This window comes from Amia ocellicauda, chromosome 5 (genome assembly GCF_036373705.1).
Source record: "Amia ocellicauda isolate fAmiCal2 chromosome 5, fAmiCal2.hap1, whole genome shotgun sequence".
Taxonomy (NCBI): Eukaryota; Metazoa; Chordata; class Actinopteri; order Amiiformes; family Amiidae; genus Amia; species Amia ocellicauda.
In genome coordinates this window covers 34,391,061-34,410,202 of record NC_089854.1, presented here as the reverse complement: position 1 = coordinate 34,410,202, position 19,142 = coordinate 34,391,061, and the positions used below count along the sequence as shown (strand labels likewise).

Genomic DNA, 19,142 nt, shown 5'->3' with positions numbered 1-19,142 from the left:
TAATCGTTAGAGCATCTTTGGGTTCCATTAGAAGGACAATAGAAGGACAATTTTTATGAATTTTGTTTTAAAATGTAAAGCGAGTCAAACCTTCTACAATGTGATTTTGTGGAGTCAATACATAAGCAGACATATAGGCAAATTGGGACCAGTATTGAGAACAACTCTTTGTAAAGTGTCCTGGCACAGTATAGATCTAATATAATCAAACCTCCATTCAACCACAGCAGATGCTCAATAGAGAAACTGTTCACCCTCAAGACTTACAGAGACATAAAAGATATAAGGACAACCCCTTTCAAACTTCCTTTATTTTTTCTGGTAATCAATAATATTGCTGTCTGGTGAGATTTGGAAGCTGAGTCCATGGCATTTTGAGCAACTAAACTGAAAGACTTTTGTTGGCAGTGCAGGTTAGACCCTGTAGTCCAGAGATCGCTGTTGCCAGTCTTGCCAGCCAACCATGTGTCAGGAATTCCCCAAAGGGGAAAACACAGTTGGCTGCAGGCTTTGGTTTGGTTGGAAGTCAGTAAGGGTTTCTTCGGTGTGCTGTGAATCGGCGAAAAAAAGGCAATCGCAAACAACATCCTCCTCTGAGAGTTCCGTCTAATTTGCAGAAGTCCTAGTGTGAGAGTCCTAGGACAGCTGCTCCGTTGCCTCTTGCAAATCTTGGAGAAAGCCCCTGAGCGGGTCCAGGGCTGGATTGACGTGCTCATCCAGCCACTCCTCCACAGTGTCAGGGTAGTACAGGAGATCCATGGCTGCCTGCAGGTTCTGTGCCACCAACTCCCACTTCAGCAACAACCTGGAGAACAAACAAGCCTGGATGATGGCTAAACAGAGATTACTCTTTGAAGCTATCAGACTAGAAACATTAGGAAAAGTGATTTACATCTCTCTGTCAAATAAACCACCCACCCTTTACTGCATAATGGGTTTAACTACTGTACAGTGAATCTTAAGACAGGATTCATGTTGGACTCTTTCTTTTTTAAAGGGCAACACTCACAGTTCCTAATGTTTTTATGCATATTTAAATGTTGCTACCGTGTGGAATTTCCAAGACTAATTTGTCCAAGGAACACTTTTGAACACTCCGCTATAGCGAATGTCTTTTACAGAGAACAAAAAATAATAAAGAAGAATGAAGGAAAATCATCTGAATGAACTGATGATGGTTAACAACCTGATAATTTTGTATACAAATTAAGTACTAACCCCCCAAAAAACATAACAGTCAAAAGAAGTATGGTTTGTGTCCTTCTTGTGTGCAAAAACTATTTTGTTTAAAAAAAGGACTGTTCTTTCTTTTACTATTTAACTATTTTATGAAAAATAAACGCAAATAAATTAGGTATGGAAAAATATTTAAGAAGGAAACATTAGAATCAAAATCGTTCAATGGAACACCTATTCACATTATCTTGAGTCTTTGAGAAAGACTAGCAAAGTCAGCAAATAGTTTGTGACAAGCTTTTGTTGTCTTATGTTTATTTTAGGTAGGTGTGTTTGTGTGATACCATATTATTGCTCTTTACTTTTTCTCAATGTAATACTTTTATATTTGGAGATTGCAAAGCAGGCATCATAGAGAGATACATTTGACAATTCCCACTTGAAATATAAAAAGTAAATTACAAAACAGAAAATGCTATAAATGTATGGCTGGCTATTTACTTACCCTTTGGCTTCTGGCTCAAACTGCTGTAGCATTATGGGATGGACAATCCTTTTCTTTCTATGATATGGACTGAACCAACCAATTGCATACCTGCATAGAAACCAGAGGCATGGAGATCAGAGCACTGTGCTTTAAACATGGAGAATCTTCAATCTGTGGGTTCACCACTCACTATTACCTCAGTAATACCCCTGAGTAATATCAGCCTTAATGTAGCGATTTCTTCAGCAAATACACAGCCATAACATAACATAACATTATGACCACCATAAGGTCCCCCTTTTGCCGCCAAAACAGCCCTGACCCATCGAGGCATGGACTCCACTAGACCTCTGAAGGTGTGCTGTGGTATCTGGCACCAAGACGTTAGCAGCAGATCCTTTAAGTCCTGTAAGTTGTGAGGTGGGTCCTCCATGGATCGGACTTGTTTGTCCAGCACATCCCACAGATGCTCGATTTGATTGAGATCTGGGGAATTTGGAGGCCAAGTCAACACCTTGAACTCGTGATTCATCAGACCAGGCCACCTTCCTCCATTGCTCCGTGGTCCAGTTCTGATGCTCACGTGCCCATTGTAGGTGCTTTTGGCAGTGGACAGGGGTCAGCATGGGCACCCTGACTGGTCTGCTGCTACGCAGCCCCATACGCAACAAACTGCGATGCACTGTGTGTTCTGACACCTTTCTATCAGAACCAACATTAACTTTCTCAGCAATTTGAGCTACAGTAGATCGTCTGTTGGATCGAACCACACGGGCCAGCCTTCGCTCCCCACGTGCATCAGTGAGCCTTGGCCGCCCATGACCCTGTCGCCGGTTCACCGCTTTTCCTTCCTTGGACCACTTTTGATAGGTACTGCCCACTGCAGACCGGGAACACCCCACAAGAGCTGCAGTTTTGGAGATGCTCTGACCCAGTCGTCTAGCCATCACAATTTGGCACTAGTCAAAGTCGCTCAGATCCTTACGCTTGCCCATTTTTCCTGCTTTCCTCAACTTTGAGGACAAAATGTTCACTGGGTGCCTAATATATCCCACCCACTGACAGGTGCCATGATAACGAGATTATCAGTGTTATTCACTTCACCTGTCAGTAGTCATAATGTTATGGCTAATCAGTGTATTTTGATATCATTTGAGAATCCCCTGGGACAGAGAGTATAACTATAAAGGACTCCATTTAATGCAAATCCATTCCACTTGATATACAGTTGGGATGAGTAGTTTTCATGTACTTTGCAAATAGTGGAATCATAACTGCTGAAAATGATATGAACCTCACAATAATCTCAACCAATGCAGTCGAAATGGAATGAAAACCGTGAAGTACAAACATTAATTGCAAGTGCAAGTCACAGAATATGTATTGTCTGTAATCTTAGGTCTACCACTTTCAAAATGTTTGTTATTTCTTTGTAAATTCTCTGTGATGTCTTCCACCCTGTATTCACCTGAAAGCCTATTAAGGAAAATACAGATTTCATTGTTCATGACTAGTACATAATTGTATACAGAGCTCAGGGTTTCAAGCAGCTTTATTCATGAATCAGTGTCACCATACCTATGGAATTTTGTGGGGGAAACCCTACAGAGCTCATTGTAGAAAACAAAAAAGCAATCTTGATGTGAGAAGTAATACACTTATGAGAAATACATAGGGACAAACTCTTCTGTATCTGTTTGCTGCCCTTTTTAAATTACACTGATATTTATACCATGGAAGCTTATGTACATAACAGCGCTCTTTGTCCACAATTCACACTTAAAATGAAAGTGACATCCATGACTTGATTCTTGTTTTAAAAGGCTGATGAAGACTGTTTAAATATAACCCCAAATCATCTGGCCTAGTCTGGACTAGACTGCAGAACCATTCACTCCCATATGGGTGTGGATGACAGACTCACCTATTCCCCTCCAAGAAGCCATCCACAGTTGACTTCAGGTAGGCATTGATGTGGTTAATCAGCCTGGCTACCTCACTGCCTGGGAAACTGCCGAAGTCCTCCCTGGGACATAAATCACCCACATAATTCACTCAACAGTGCTGCACAATCTGTGGCCCCAACCATTGAGCAAATGCTTTCCAAAAAAGGTACCCTGTCCATGATATCAACAGTAGAAGAACACTGTTTCAATGCTAGCAACACATTTCACAAGATTTCAAATATATTCAAACAAATGTATCTGTTTTGTGTGATTTGCTGGTCATTAACTGGATTGGTATATCTCCACTTTTAAATCAATGTTGCCCATTTAAAAGTGACCAACAGTGACTTTAAGCTTCATCACACAAGGATCCCAGTATTTAAAAATGCAGCATTATTCTTCTTAAAATTATGTAATATTAAGGACGTTGGTTTCAAATTTATTTTTCCAATTTAAAATCAGAATTTTCGGTTTAACTCAATGACTCAATTCCTTTTATCCACCAATACTAACCTATTAAGTTTGCCAAGTTATTAGGCTGGATTAAACTGCCTTACAGTGATATTAGTAGAACCATTACTATAGTTTCTCTTCTGGAAATAAGGGTCATAGCTTTTAGAGGTTTTAGAGGCAACCCACCGAACAAACGTGTCTGCTTCCACATTAACAACTCCCAGAGCTTGCTGGAAGGTCCTCTGTGCTTCTTCATTGAATTCGCCTGCAGCAGAATAGGTAAGAAGAGAAGATGTTTAACACTGCTAATCTCATTAATTTCCCCCTTAGTAATAGTGTTCCACTTTTTGATCATCTAATCTAATCTGTATGGGATTTTCTGAGCCACTGTGATTTCTTAACTAACCTTAAAAAGATAAAACTATTGAAGGTCAACTGAACAATATTTCTTGACTGTCTGCCAGTACAGTGTATTAGTACTGTGTGCCAGTCTACATACCCATGCTGTGAACTCACCATGCTGCAACGTCTGCAGACAGGCTGCCAGTGAGGGCAGCCCTACAGGAAGCAGCTCACACAGCACAGAGAAATGATCATACCTGTAATACAAGAACACACTGTAAGCATTTCACCCCATCCCTGCCTGGACATATTCTGAAATGTAACTAATAATTTGTATCCAATATTTTATCGTAAACCCACCATAACTGGGTTTGCCCAAAAAAGGAATATGGATTTCACCCCAGAAAATGATCAGAAGGAAATCAGGTGAGGGAATGCTGTGTAGTGTCTATAGTCAAATATCAAGGCAGAAAAGTGAACATGATTCCACAGAACTATTCCATTCTTTAACCTCACAAAATTCAGATTCTACATTTCTTTGTTGTGTTTCAGGAAGATTTCCAGGAGCCACCCCACACATCATCTATAGTCTAGGTAGCATTTATATATTGTTGATATATCCTAGGATCTGACTGTAATCTGTCCCCACTGGGTGTCTCTCACCTTTGCCAGCCTGTGATTGCGATGCCTTGCAGCTCTGTCGTGTCTTTGGGTAGAGCCGTGACCACCTTCAGCCACTGAGTGTGATTGGCCAGGTGATTGCCAATACAGGTCAGTGATTGGTTGACCTCCGTTGACCCTTTAAAGGAACTCGCCAGCCAAAGCTTAGAAAGCCCACTCTGCTGGTACTTCTCAATCAGAAGGACTGAGACAGAAATGTAGAAAAAGAAAATACTTTTCGGTTTCTGACATGTTCTAGCTACTGGGCTCAAATTATTAATTGACAATGTATAATTTGTTTCACACTGCAAACTGCAGAGTTGCCGTAAGTTGAGGCTCCTGCAAATTATGTTACAGTTATGTTCTTTGGCAGGTAAGATAAAGTCATTGTTTAAGTAACTGATTAAATAATTGTTTCCATGCTAATGCAATACAGCGAATAACAGAAAGAGTGCATCTCTCTCCTAAAAAAGATTGTCTATCCCATGGTACATGGCAGATTTAGAATCGACACCATTTAATTAATTAGAATATAGATAATGATATCGAGATTTAGGAGATATACTTCCCTGTCCCTAGTCAGACTAACCACCCAGTTAACAGGTGTCAAAGTTGGCTACTGCAAAACAATTACATTTAGAGTGGTGTTTTATTACATGTTAAGTCAATGTAAACAGCTAGCAAGCTTAGCTATAAGCACCCAAAACAATTACACAAACCACAAAGTAACAATCCTTTGAATAAATGAATAAAAAAGGGTTTGGCATTCTAGTTCTATCCTCCAGAATTTAGAATTAAGATATAAAATAAGGTGTGGAAGGGATTTTTATAGCTGGTTGGTTGGTATTCATTTATAATCTCAGAACATTAAATCACTGTCTAATTAGTGTGGATGTCAACTCAATATCTTTAGGGCTCATCCTACATTCTGGACAACTACTCCAGATTCTACTCCACATCATGACTATGTGAAAGCTTAAACACAAATATTGCAAACCCCAATGTTTCAGCAATGGTTAGTACCTGTTCTCTCCACATCAAGTGTAGGATTATAGTCCCAGATCATCGGCTGGATTACGTCTGCAATCCCACTATCTACCACAGAGAAGAAGAATTAAAGGAGATCATTTCCATTGTTTCAGGAATTTAATCAACTAAACCTTCTCAACTAATAATTCCTTTAAGCCACTGATACCCACCCACAGTTCTGGAGAGCCACAACCATGTTTTTTCTTTTTATTATTATTATTATTATTTATTTTTTTAGAGAACTCTAGGCAAGCCTCTGCAAGGCTAAAGACATAGAAACAAGTGTTAATAAAGACCAATTATTGCAATAACTGTGTCAGTAGTGATTAAGTGCTGGGGTGGAGTGAAAATTAGAAGATCTGGTGGTTATGAACATCCAAGTTTAAATAAAATAACCAGTTAAGATTCTTTTAATACCCTCCTCAATTTGAAATTCATGAATTAGGCCATGACCCTCACACTTGTATTGGTAGAAATCAAAACATGCACAGGTCTTCAGAAACAATCAATTTCAGACCATTTGCAACTTTCACACTGTATGTCCAGGGAATAAACCACAGAGTCTGGGCTATGTGGGCAGGACTTATGCAGCTTTCACTGATGACATTACATGCCCACACTGAACTAATATAAATCTGAAGTAAACATTTCTCTCCATCTATCCAACTATGCATGGGAGTGTTGTTGTCCTCTGCATAAGCACTGTGAGCCTTCCCACAGCTCTCTCTCTCTCTCTCTCTCTCACCCTTCAGGAGATCCTGGCTCATCCCCCTCAGCATGTCGTCCCAAATGATCAGGGTGAGGTGCGGGTGTGCTGATAGCACCCTCTCTGCCACCTTCTTCACGTGACTCACAAAAAGCTTGTCCAAGTTGTTGCCTTGGACTTTGAGCCACTCTTGCGACTCCTCCCCACTCCCCAATAGATGGACCTCGAGAGAAGAAGTGTCTCGTTATGATCATTATCTTATGTATCAACAGTTATGTACAGAATGAAATTACAAAAACATGGTTCTTACACTTAGTAATATATGACCTTATGTTAAAAATCTGAAAACTCTGCATACCTCATCAGCCCCGATGTGCAGGCATTGTGCCTCAGGGTGCAGCGCCATCACCTGGTCAGTGAGGCACTGCAGCAGCTCCAGACTCTGCTCCTTGTGGGGGTTGATTGCATTGGGGGTGCAGCTCACCTCCCTGAGGCTGGAGAACTGCTGGTGCTTCAGAACAAACTGAGGGGCAGGGAGAGGTAGTCATTCTGACAGACACCCATGGGTTTTTACAGTACAGTAAACAAGCACAAGCCCCCAAGAACATGTAGAAGTTGACAGTCCCCAATCCAATAATCTCAGAAACCTTTTTTTTCACACTCACCTCCATGTGACCAAAGGTCTGGACCAGGGGGATCACTTCCAAACCATTTGACTTGGCCAGATCCAGGATCTGCTTGATCTCATCGGGGCTGGAGAGGAAAGACCAAGGCAGATAAGTGCAGGACACAGTAATCTGCCCAGGAATAACTGGAACTAAAATTCTTAATTCTGCACTGTGCTACATTGTACACAATCTGAAACGGTGTCTTTTTTTCTCAGATTACAAACTCTAACAGAATGTGCTTGTTTTTACTGAATGATCATTTTTGACTATATTATCCAGGCTGCAGTTGCAGTAAAAGTGTTTTGTCAGCTGGTTTAACAGCAGCAACAACAACAACAAAACATCTACAGAAATAGAGAAGTCCTGATTCCTTAATGAGATGTCGTTGACCAGCCATCTTTAGTGATTGTTAGAAAGAACTACAGACAAGTTCAATGGAGATTGTTGTAGAAAACCTAAAGCTCAAACATCTTCTGCACATTTCTGGCTTTCACCTAAGAACCTATAATTACAAAATAAGCCTTTCAGTTTCTTCAATTTATATTTGAATTGTGTTTAGTGTGTGCCCTTGTAAATAGCTAACACACTGCAGGTGCTATAGATTGTACAGCTGAAAATGAAATTAAAATGTTGAAAAACAAACAAATAACAATAATAATTTACCACAGAAAACCTATGAGAGAGAAGGGAGGTGTAACCTCACCTGTATGCATTAGTAGCCCGTAGGACCTCCAGCCTCCCTTCATAAGGAAACATGTCCTCATACTCCATGAGTAATCCATCAGCACCAAGTTGAGAAAACAACGGGAAGAGCTACAGATAATGAGAGTGGCAGGTCAGATGTAAATTCTCAACTCCAAAACCAGGAAATCATAGAAGCAACAAATTCTTATGAAAAAAAAACGATTTTCTCCTCTAATGGTCTATTTGTATTGAAGCACCAGATAAACAAAAAACCTTGACAAGTAATAATCATGTCTTGTATCTGGAGAGACACTGCATATTCTGGTAATCATTTTATCTGATCTCGTGATCAAATCAATAATGGAAGAACAAATATCTAAATTCCTACTTTTCCGAAACCTGCATGACGGTGACTCTCCAGGACCAGGAGTGAATATTACTGATTTATGTCCTAATTCTGGTTTCTCTGATAATATTCTACTCATTGTCTAACCTTGCTTCATTTTTGGAAGGTAAAAGCCATCTTGAGTGTGTTTTTTTATTCCTTAGTCTTCTACTTCAGAATGACTAGGCATCTTCACACTGTAAACAACAGATGTTTAAGCAATTTGAGTTTATTCACATTTGTCAGCGAGTTCCTGTCATCCAGATTACAAGGTCAATACACATAAGACTATCTGTTCAATCCAAAAGCTCAGAAATAGGGAATATTAAAACAACAACAATTTGATATTGTTTTTTTCCTATAAATAATGGCAATTCAAATGAAGCTTTAAAAAGTTGATGACAAATTCAGTTTTCCAAGTTACATTTAATTTCTTTTTGACACGTTCCAGATATTGATAGTAAGGGTTTCTTGGGATCTGGAATATTATAATCCTCTTCTGTACAGAGATACCCAATGCTGGATTTAACATTATTTTGGTTCACACCATTTCAAATCAAGCCCCTACAGACGCTGAAATTACCTGAGCCAGGTACGCTATTCTGGGAGGGGCCCCTTTCAGATCCAGATGGACTAACTTCTTTCCCACACATGGAGAGGCCATTGCTGCCGGGCAAGCGAGAAGCTCAGCAGTAGAGGAGGAACCTGTCAAACAGAACACATTTCAATGATGGAAAAACCCAACCCTTTGAACTAAGCAAGGCCAATACTCAGGCCAAGAGGTTTGGACCAACAGTTTATTAGAATAAACACCATACTTCATCGTCTGAAGAAACAAACCAATAATAACATAAGTAAAATTATATTAAACATGTAATTATTATATATTATAAGCACTTATTTAAAGCAGAAGACTAGACTACAGTGTATCCTATGTTGCTAAAGAGATTTAGATATTAAGGGTTTCCAGCTGACAAATCGTAGCGGTTGTAATTATAACCAAACTATAAAACAAATACCATTTCCGAAATAAGGTTACTTCTCTTCTGCTCCCCCGTTTTATGACAGGTGCGTACTGTACTATACAAGGTGGATTATTGACAAACTGGCCTGTTGACAGGCGTAACATAAACATCAATAAATAAATAAATAAATAACAATACGTATGACACAATATGGAAGATCCCCTATCTAAAAAAGGACGTTTAGATGGATAGATCGTATTTGACGACATTGTAAAATTGAAATGCGATAGATATAGTAGAATCACACGCAGGGAACTGTATACAAAACATCAATGTACACAGTGGCTTACCTGCAACCTGCGTAAACTGATGTCCAGGGTGGATCGACACTCTGTTGCTTTGGTCTCCCTGGAACGTCTCCAACTCCACGTGTTCTGCGCGCCGGGCTCGACTGGGATGACTGGGGTCAGAGAAGCGCGTCTGTAGCAGCAGACGAGCCCAAGCCGCGGTGTAGTGCTGGAAGATTTAAAAATAGTGTCGGCAGAAAACTGACAAGGACAGCAATGCCCACCCAACGACGCAGCAATGTGAAATTCGTGGACAGCAACGGTATTGAGAAAAAAATTAAAAGGTAAGCGCGGTTAGGAGCAAACTGAAGCTCATTCCTGTTCACTGCCATTCTTCTGACACAACAAAATGTATGCAAATGAGAAGTCAATTTCTGATGTAGTCAAATCTTCAAACAAACAAACAAACAACATGCACGTTATAAAACACATTACACATGCCCTCCTTCTTAACAGTGACCTGTTGCAGCTAAAAAGTATGAAACCTAGTTCAGAGTAATTATTACTAATATAAGTGTCCTCATCATACTGTAGTTGAATGCACGTAGAATTCAGTATTGGAGTCCTTTTTGCACACAAAATAAGTTTATTCATGCACTATGTGAGTTGTGTATTGAACGTGATCGCTGCAGTTACTTTCGATCTTGTTAGCATCCCCATCTTTGTGCATTTCACTTCCGATTACTCCGTGGATGTGAAACAAACTAACGTTATATGGCTGAACTGTTGGTCTGTCCTCCAAAATATGAACTAGGTTTATTCAACTTGATCAGGCTCTAAGATAAATATATTATACGTAACGCTCTTAAAATATCGAATTACAAATCAGATATCATATGATCACCCATAATATTAATCGGGTATATATACACAATGGTATAAGAGTTAAAGAACTTGTAAATTTGCCAGTTCCAGGTACACCATATTTTAATCAAGGAATTTAAATAGGAATAGGAGGAATATTTTGCAGGGGAAAGCTCACACAAACTATCTGGACAAGTCCCATGTTACATAATGTACATGAAGAAAACCCCACAAGAAAACCAAAGTTGACATAGTCTCTCAATAGGTATACAGTGCCCTACTGTCTTGCATGTTCACAAACCATTAAAACCGCATCTTTTATTACCAAGTATACCCTTGCTTGTGTTATCCCTCACTACAGGTAGCACCTACTGAACCAACAGTAGGCCAACAGGTTTGTTCTAAGATTTCAGTCCCTGTAATGAACAAAGCTGCTTTCTTGGTTTGTATGAACTCTCAGAGTAGGACAAAAACGAACAACAACAAGCTCGTGCAAGACATTTCCTCCTCTCATCTCAGTTCAGCTGAAGTAATTAGAGAAAGAACCCTCATTATTTCACATAGTGTGTTATTAAAGGGATTAAATGTGTCTGCTTATCAGTGTAATGCTCTCAGCAGCTTTCTCAGCTTCAAACTGAATGTTTTTTTGTTTTGTTTTCGTGCTCATCCCCTTTTCATTAAAAGTTCAGATTTAAAAGCAAAACCAATTATCTAAGCTACATAGCATTACAAAACACACCAATGGAAAACTAATGGGATGCTATGTGCAACTACACAGTGTGCCTCTGGTGCAAGACTCTACAGATTTTGCAGCTGCTACTGCTCTCTCACTCCTCTGTCTTTTCTTTGTGTAATCAGCCACTCTTGTTCTCCCCCCCACTTACCCAGGGGCACTGCTCAGAGGCAGGCTGTGTGGTGGTGGAGACCCCAGGCTGGCCTACTCCTCCTGTCTCTGTTGTCTTGTGTGGGGGGCTTGGCCTGGTTATACCTGACCCCAGATGATGGCATCACCGAGACCCTTGTTAGGCAGGGGGAGACGGTGCCGGAGCAGAGAGTGTACCAGGTGTCCTGCTCGGAAGATTACGACAACTACAAACGCTACCCTGGTATGCCTGCCTTCACTCTCATTACTGCACATAATTCTGGATCTACCTGCAAGCCCTGTCACACTATTATTAGGGTCCTTTTCAATTTATTTTTGGTAGATTTATCCATATTGCAACATCCAGAAAATTAACTGTTTCTGTTAAGTTAACTATCTGGCATATCTCATTACTTGAGTTATTCTTATCAGACCCTGTTTGTCTAGGTATTGAACTACAGCACAGTACCGTAGCACAGTGAGACAGTGACCTTGTTTACACAGACACACAGGGAAAGACGTGCAGTTCTTCAGCATGCTCAAAGCTTATCCTGAACCAGAGCATTTGCATCTGCAGTTTCCAAATGAAATGTATGTTTAACATCTAGTCCAGCCTTAACTATTTAAAGAACAGCTGTCACAGTTTCTAAACTATTTGGTTTATATGTCCTCATCTGTTTATTAGGCATGGAAAATCTGTCATTTTCTGTTCAATTCCATCAAAAGTGTAACCTGAACTATGGCTGCTGTCTACACCCCACGTAAGATCTTGGTGTTTCAATATATGATGTTTCATCACTTACATGATAGCGAAACAGACATAGCAGAGGAAATGCCTTTTCCATGGCAGCTTGGGTAATATAAATAATTTCTCTATGTAAAATGGACAGCAGTGGTGGCCCTCAAATTTTTTACAGCACTGAGCAAAGCTATTGTCAACTTATTAATAATTATTTTATACATTATAATGATATGCTTGAGGAATTATTAAATTTGTTATTACTGTAAACAGTAAAAATATTGTCCAAGTCTTAACACATTGTAGCCTACCTTAAAACATCTCCCGTCTGTCCTTGTCCCCTTTCCAGTGGTTGTAGACCTTGTCCAGATTTATAGGGCCCTCTGCTTTTGTAGACTGGATTCTCACTAGCTGATCCAAGTGGGTGGTCTCAAGTCGGTTCCGTGATTTTGTCTTGATCTGATTCATGAGACTGAAACCGTGTTCACAGTCTGCACTAGACGCTTGGAAAGTTCCACAAATGTCAATCAGCTGTACAAGCTCAGTGAACTCCTCACTTTTTAGCGTCCAGGTTACCATCTCAGCAAATGTCCGCAGCGCTCCCATCTTTCGTTTTTCTTTAATAGTGAACTTGATATCCTTGTACTGTTGACAGATGTGCTCTGTGGCAGTCTCGCCTGTTTGTTTTAGAATAGCTTGGAACTTCTCAGTCAGTCTGGTTACATCATCTGTACCATGATCAAAATCAAGTGTTGAATCCAGTGTTTCTAGGTTAAAAGCAGACCATTCTTTAAGCTCACCTTCAGGAAATCGAGCATCAAGATTTTTCCATTTTAGCTCTGGCAAGGCAATGGGCATCAATGATGGTAAGATTGCTTCACTGCAAGGAGACACAGAGCTGAGCTAGTTCTTCCAACACATCTCCAAGCACAGTGAGAGCAACTCTGTACTTCGGATCGGTCAGTTTTTTGTGACAATATTTTGCAATCGGGTCGTTGTCGGTTTCTTTCGTGCAGTACTCTTTTAATACACTGTAATTGCGCAAAAACACATTTACAGCTAGGCAACGTGACAGCCAACGTACCTCATTCAAAGGTCTGAAAGACAGTGAGTCCGCCTCTAAAACATTTGCCAACTCTTCGAATTTGCTTTTCTGCACAGAAGACCTACTAAATAGTGAATATACTGCAGCGTTTCCACTTCCTTCATCAAAGACACACCTGTCCAAGCATCATCAATTCCCAAATCCTCTCTATGAGCAACACAATGTTGATCCGTAAGGTGCGGTATCTGTCGTCTCAGTATTGCAGTGACTCCATTATGTTTACCTAACATGACAGAGGCGCCGTCGGAGGTTAACATGAAACTTTTCTGTAAATCAAGTCGGTGATCCGTGTAGAACTTTATTATTGCATCTACAATATGCTGAGCGCTGCATCCTGCCAGCTGAATGATCCCAGCAAACACAGTTTTGTAAATGATGTCATTTTGCTTCCTAAACTTAATGTAAAGAACCAGCATTTTATGCACTGTAATGTCTGTGCTTTCGTCGACTATCAGAGTGTGAACATGGGCATTTCTCACACTTTCCATAGTCTCAGCTTGTACAACTGCATTAATTGACTCCACAAATTCAAATGCATAGTTTTTACTTCTCCAGCTGTCGGGAAGGCTAACATATTTTGCCAGATGATCATGAATTTCTTGAACAGACAGCATTGACGCGTTCATTTTGATGGCAAGAAGCACGTTATCGATCAATATTTGGATTTGTTCAGGGTAGGGCTGTGCGATATGACGATATATATCGTATGATGATCTATGTGTAGATAGAAATGTTTCACCATAGGATAAAGGTGATCACTCAGAATAACTTTAATGATTTGCAGTTACCCTTCCCTTTAAGGGGACAAGTGGACCAAAACCATGCCAGGAAAATGCCCCCCACAGCATAAAAGAGATTCCGGACCCCCTCACTGTAGGAGTCATGCCTGTACCGTTCCCACTTGTCGAGAATATGGTGAAGAATGACTCATCTGACCATATCACTTTTTTCCACATCTCTGTAGATCAGTGCATATGGTTGTTGCACCACTGAACTCTTAAATGTGCATTTGACTTTGTAATGAGGGGTTTATGCACTGCAACCCTACTGTAATGTCCCTCTCTGTGTATGTCTAGTTCTCGATGGACTGTTCTTGCTGACAGTCTGATCATGTCCTGCACTGACATTCTCAGTCATTTGGGATTAAGAGTTGCTCTTCTGTTTTTCCTTCCATGTCTCAGTAATGCTCGAGCATCACGGTCATCGAATGTGCACTTTCAACCACAATTTCCAACCCTATTTACTGGTGTCTTTCCCATAGATCTAAATGCTGATGTAACTTTAGTCAATGTTCCTATTGAAACACCAGTTGAGCGTCTTTGTGATTGAAGCTCCTGCCATTCATGCCCCAATAATGACCCCTCTTTCAAAATCACTTAGATCCTTTCCTCTTGCCATCTTGATTCAAAATCGAGGTCAACCGGGCCTGCTCAGCATTTTTATACATGCCACAGAGCGTGATAGGATGTTAATTACTTAATTGTATCATGCAGGCATCGGCATTCGCTATGTTCCTCCACTCATTTATTCAGGTTTTTCCTTTAATTTTTCTCCCGTCTCTATGTATATGAAGATAGGCTGACAAGTTCAGTTTGCAAGGTAATAATTTAATGATTTTCTTTTGTTTTAAGGGAACCAAACTGAGAGTTTACAGCACGAAGGGTCTCTGCTTAGATTGCAAACTGGGGTGTATAGTCCAGAGGACATGGGTTTGAATGCTGTCGGAGCATTGCCTGACTTTGACTGGCAGCTAATAAGAAATGGGACAAAATATTGGGCAAAGTGCTAGTTGGCCAAGCTTAAAGGCATTTCCTTTGCTCACCATACAACAGCAACTGCTATAATTTGTCAGATTTGTTTGCTGTAATCTCAGTTACAGATGCTTCAATGAGATGCCTTTGCTCTGCTGGTTTGCGGGGGCTTAATAAAGAAGCAGTTTGCCCATTTGTATGTAAACATTATATTTGTATCCCAAATTGACTAACAACCTGCCAATTCCAAAATGAGTTTAAAAAGCGAAATATATATATAAACTACTGATTAAGTGAAAAACAAAGAACAAGGTAATGAAATCGGGATGTTTGGCACTTTCTCAAAGGATTTTAGCTCACCAGGCTGTGATGCACTGAAGCGGTCTCTTATCTCCATCACCTTCAATTGGCCAACATCTGGGTTCATTTAGACCAGGCCAGTTTCAATACCCTGAGCTCCTAAACAAGCTGTGCTTCTGAATTAGCGGGCTCCCTCTCCAGCCCTCACTTTTTCAATGATCCATAAATCAACAGAAAGTGGAATTGTTCTACAAGCCCCTAAAGCCATAAAACAGGTTTTATTAAATATATATTTTTAAACCATAGTGCCTTTAAAAGGAGACTTTAAGTACAAGTATATATTCCATAATTATTTTTTCAGAGGATACATTCATGTTTGAGGAGCGTATTACTGTGCTGTTTAAAAGGAAGATATCAGTTACCTGCCCATTTTTTCTTGATTTATAGCTCAGTTTATGAATAATGGATTGTCAACTTTTGTTCTTTAAAACAAAACAAGAAAAGAATTAACTTTTTTATGAACTAAGGAACTAGCATTTTTCAGTGATTTATCTCCTAATAAATCAACCATATCTACCCATATATAGTTTGAGCTTGGTTAATGAGGTGGGTCGCACAGAGTACATTGATAGTATACTGTAACAAATTTGACAAACCTATAGTAGACGACACTGTATTTTTTCTATTTCAAATAGTTGAAAGTTGAACAGTATTGATAGTTCAGTTGCCAAGATTTTAAATGCAGCTGAGGTGAATCAAATTTAAAACTTGCTTTAAAAGCTTTTGATAAGACTGAAAAAACTTTTGAAGTGTTTGGATTCGGCTATAATAGCCGGGTGATGGTTGGCAAGTACTTTTATTCCTATCAGCAACAGATTGTCATGATTTTCTGTATCTCATTATTTGATCGATATACAGAAGGCAAAAGAAAACATACAAATCTATGAGCATGGTGGGTAGACGTCCTGTGCATTTAAAAATAAATCAACCCTTGTCAATCGATACAGTAAATACCCACCTTTTTATAACTTTATAACTGAGCTGGCTCTGCTTAGATTTTGACTTAGAAGTGTAATAAAAAACTCTACTTTAAAACTTTTTGTTGGTGGTTGTTGAAGCCAGCTCTGACACCTGTTAACTGCATTCATAGGTCCAGATTATTTTAAATTTAGATGCTGCTTTCTTGTACTTTGGCATTAGTGGGAGGGTTAAAGTTCCAACTATTTCTTATTCTGCCTGGGGATGGGATGGTTTACCTACTAAATATGGTAATTGTCATATATTTAGCTTTGTATCTATTCGTTTTAAAAAGTTTGTCCTAAAACTACCACATAGGCCTACCTCTGTGTCATTTTGCATAGTGGAATCAGGAGAGAGAGGTCTTTCTGCAACACTTTGTCACATTAGTAGAAAGTTGGAACAATTAGAACATAAGAACAACATAAGAAAGTTTACAACCAAGAGGCAATTCGACCCATCGTGCTCGTTTGGTGTCCATTAATAAGTGATCCAAGTATCACGTCCAGTCTATTTTTGTATCTTCCCAAATTGTCGGCTTCAACCACATCGCTGGGGATTTTGTTCCAGATTGTGACAACTCAGTGTGAAGAAGTGTCTCCTGTTTTCTGTCTTGATGGTTACGTTATATCTGTAACTTGCAAGAGTCTCAACCCAGTTTGTAGTGTTACTGTCAGTGTTAAGCAGGTGAAAAATTATTAGTAAATTGTCAAGAGGTGAGATGTGTTGGATATTGGCCAGGATTTTAATTAGGTTAAACCTTGTTCTTCCCTTAGGTTAAGCCTATGTGATTTAAAAAGATAAAAAGGATTAAAACCATTTGTAATACACAAACAACTGGACTTCGAGTGTGATGGACAAATGTGAAGAATTGTGTAGCAGGAGTTGGTAGACTCATCTTCTCAACTCTGTTGTTCTTTTCTCAGGTTGTACCCCTCAGAAGTGTGGCAGGGCCATCACAGACTCGGTGGTGAGCAGAGAGGAGGCAGCCATTTTGAGGAGGTATGTGTGGACAGAATCTAGACTTTGTTTGGTGTGTATATACAATCTCTTTCTTGGAGTTATTTTGTGACTTGACCGTTTTCCCATATCTCAGTGTAGACAGCGATAATTTAATATACCCCCCAAAATCATTCTTATGGGTTAGTTTGTTCAGTTTCAAGGCTCTCTAGGACCAGGGTTCAAGAAACCTCACTCTGTAAATGCAACATAGTGTCCTTGATGTTGCCACTTTGTGACAAAGACATGTCCTTATCTAGGTTGGCGGAGCGAGGGCTGTCATTAGGAGGATCTGATGGAGGTGTAAGTATTCAAACAAACATCTTAAAGTGTGTACATACATTGGTACATACAATGTTTGGTGTGCAATGTGTACAGACCAATGTTTTATACCCTTTTCCATGGTTATGGTCACATATTTTATTTGTATGAACACATTTATATTAGATTTGTCTTTAAACATCCTCTTATGTTAAACAGAATAACAATACTATTTTGAGATGCTTTTATTATTAGTTGAGTCATTTATAAAAGTTGTCTGAAGCAATTATTTACAAAAATTGAAGGCAGCCAACTTAATGCAGTCAAGATGATGTTTTTATTATATACATACATTTACCCAGCACCACATTTGCAATTGCAGAGATAAAATACTCGATCAGTGCTAATCACAGATACCTTGAGGCAGAGAGAAGGAATTACTTTAATAAAGTTACAGTAGAGGGCAGTGTGGTTCTGCTGCCAGCAATAGTAAAAGGAGCTCAGACATCCCCATCTATCACCCGGGTATTAAATGAAGGAGGCAGTTCATAACCAAACTAAATTCTCTTTGCTCTTTGCTGTTGCAGTGCTCCTCTTTGTAGGACAGGTCTAATAATTGGTTTTATGGAGCATTAGCATTTAATTATGTCACTTTGATGGTAATAATACTTGATATGCAATATATTTCCTGAATAAATGTACAATGAACACCATATGTTGTAGAAGAAAAATATAAATTGCTTTTCAAGAGATTGTTGTTTTCTGGTTCATCATTGAACTCTTTATATATAAAACTTGTACGGATGCATAGCTTCATAACAATGATAAATATAATATCAACTTCTGGTGCTATTACTAATTATGATTATAATGATTATTATTGTAAATTAAGAGCTTCATAAGAATGATAATACTTCTGCTATATTTAATTATATAATCATTAAAATTATGTCAATCCTTGATATTTCCCATATGATTACTGTTTTAACTGCATATATTCTATACGTACTATATACTTTACATACTTTAGATCATTGTTTGTACCAAATTATATTTTTGTGCCCAACCCCTTTTTGATCATGTATTTTTGAGATAACGTGGAGTTTTCATGATCCAAGAAAAACTGCTTTACGCTTTTTATGTACTATACTATAACACTGTCCTTTATAGGCCTTATTGTGATTTATAAATAAGCTAAAAATCTATTACTATCAAAATGTTGTGGGGTAGCCCTAAGACCTTTACATCACTATATTTATTTAATGTTATTCCTTGTTTCTTATCCTATGTCCTGTGATTTTCGGACTCTTCTTTTTAAGTTCAACCATATTTCAAATATTTCAGTCTTGCACCACAATACTGTACCCATTGACATAAAGTTCAGGTGCAGTCAACCTCTCAGAGCATTGCTCAGTCAATTGTGCTCTGCTCTTGTTTGAAGTCCTGGTCACAGTCC

At 39.2% G+C, this 19,142-nt stretch overlaps 2 protein-coding genes across 4 annotated transcripts in view; one reads left to right on the top strand and one right to left on the bottom strand.

Moving 5' to 3' along the window:
* Nucleotides 1–293: 293 nt before the first annotated feature.
* On the bottom strand, nt 294–9,927 carry hexd (hexosaminidase d). Of its 2 annotated transcripts, none has more exons than XM_066704875.1 (13): nt 9,852–9,927; nt 9,120–9,241; nt 8,171–8,280; nt 7,465–7,552; nt 7,158–7,322; nt 6,839–7,022; nt 6,088–6,159; nt 5,068–5,269; nt 4,579–4,661; nt 4,249–4,327; nt 3,588–3,689; nt 1,682–1,771; nt 294–805 (listed from the first exon to the last, which is right to left on the bottom strand). In XM_066704875.1, the coding sequence occupies exons 2-13, from the start codon at nt 9,198–9,200 to the stop codon at nt 637–639; spliced, it is 1,425 nt and encodes a 474-aa protein (XP_066560972.1). In that variant the 5' UTR covers nt 9,201–9,241; nt 9,852–9,927; the 3' UTR covers nt 294–636. The 2 variants fall into 2 exon arrangements, with proteins under 2 accessions (XP_066560972.1, XP_066560973.1); XM_066704876.1 differs by lacking the exon at nt 9,852–9,927 and adding an exon at nt 8,645–8,733.
* Nucleotides 9,928–9,947: 20 nt separating this feature from the next.
* ogfod3 (2-oxoglutarate and iron dependent oxygenase domain containing 3) overlaps nt 9,948–19,142 on the top strand; it is a 60,905-nt gene continuing 51,710 nt past the window's right edge. The window contains exons 1-4 of one of the 2 annotated variants that reach the window (XM_066704879.1): nt 9,948–10,132; nt 11,541–11,758; nt 17,353–17,428; nt 17,686–17,728. In XM_066704879.1, the coding sequence (XP_066560976.1) occupies nt 10,065–10,132; nt 11,541–11,758; nt 17,353–17,428; nt 17,686–17,728 (405 nt within the window). In that variant the 5' untranslated portion in view covers nt 9,948–10,064. The remainder of the gene's footprint in view (nt 10,133–11,540; nt 11,759–17,352; nt 17,429–17,685; nt 17,729–19,142) is intronic. The other variant, XM_066704878.1, reaches the window with a different exon arrangement.

Bases quoted from the DNA above. Each gene is read 5' to 3' on its own strand.
- hexd (XM_066704875.1), bottom strand. From the start codon at position 9,200: ATGGCCTCTCCATGTGTGGGAAAGAAGTTAGTCCATCTGGATCTGAAA. The intron at 7,553-8,170 runs GTGAGGTTACAC...TTTCCTCTCCAG, and splicing joins CGGGCTACTAATGCATACAG to CCCCGATGAGATCAAGCAGA. The intron at 4,662-5,067 runs GTGAGAGACACC...CTTGTATTACAG, and splicing joins GCAATCACAGGCTGGCAAAG to GTATGATCATTTCTCTGTGC.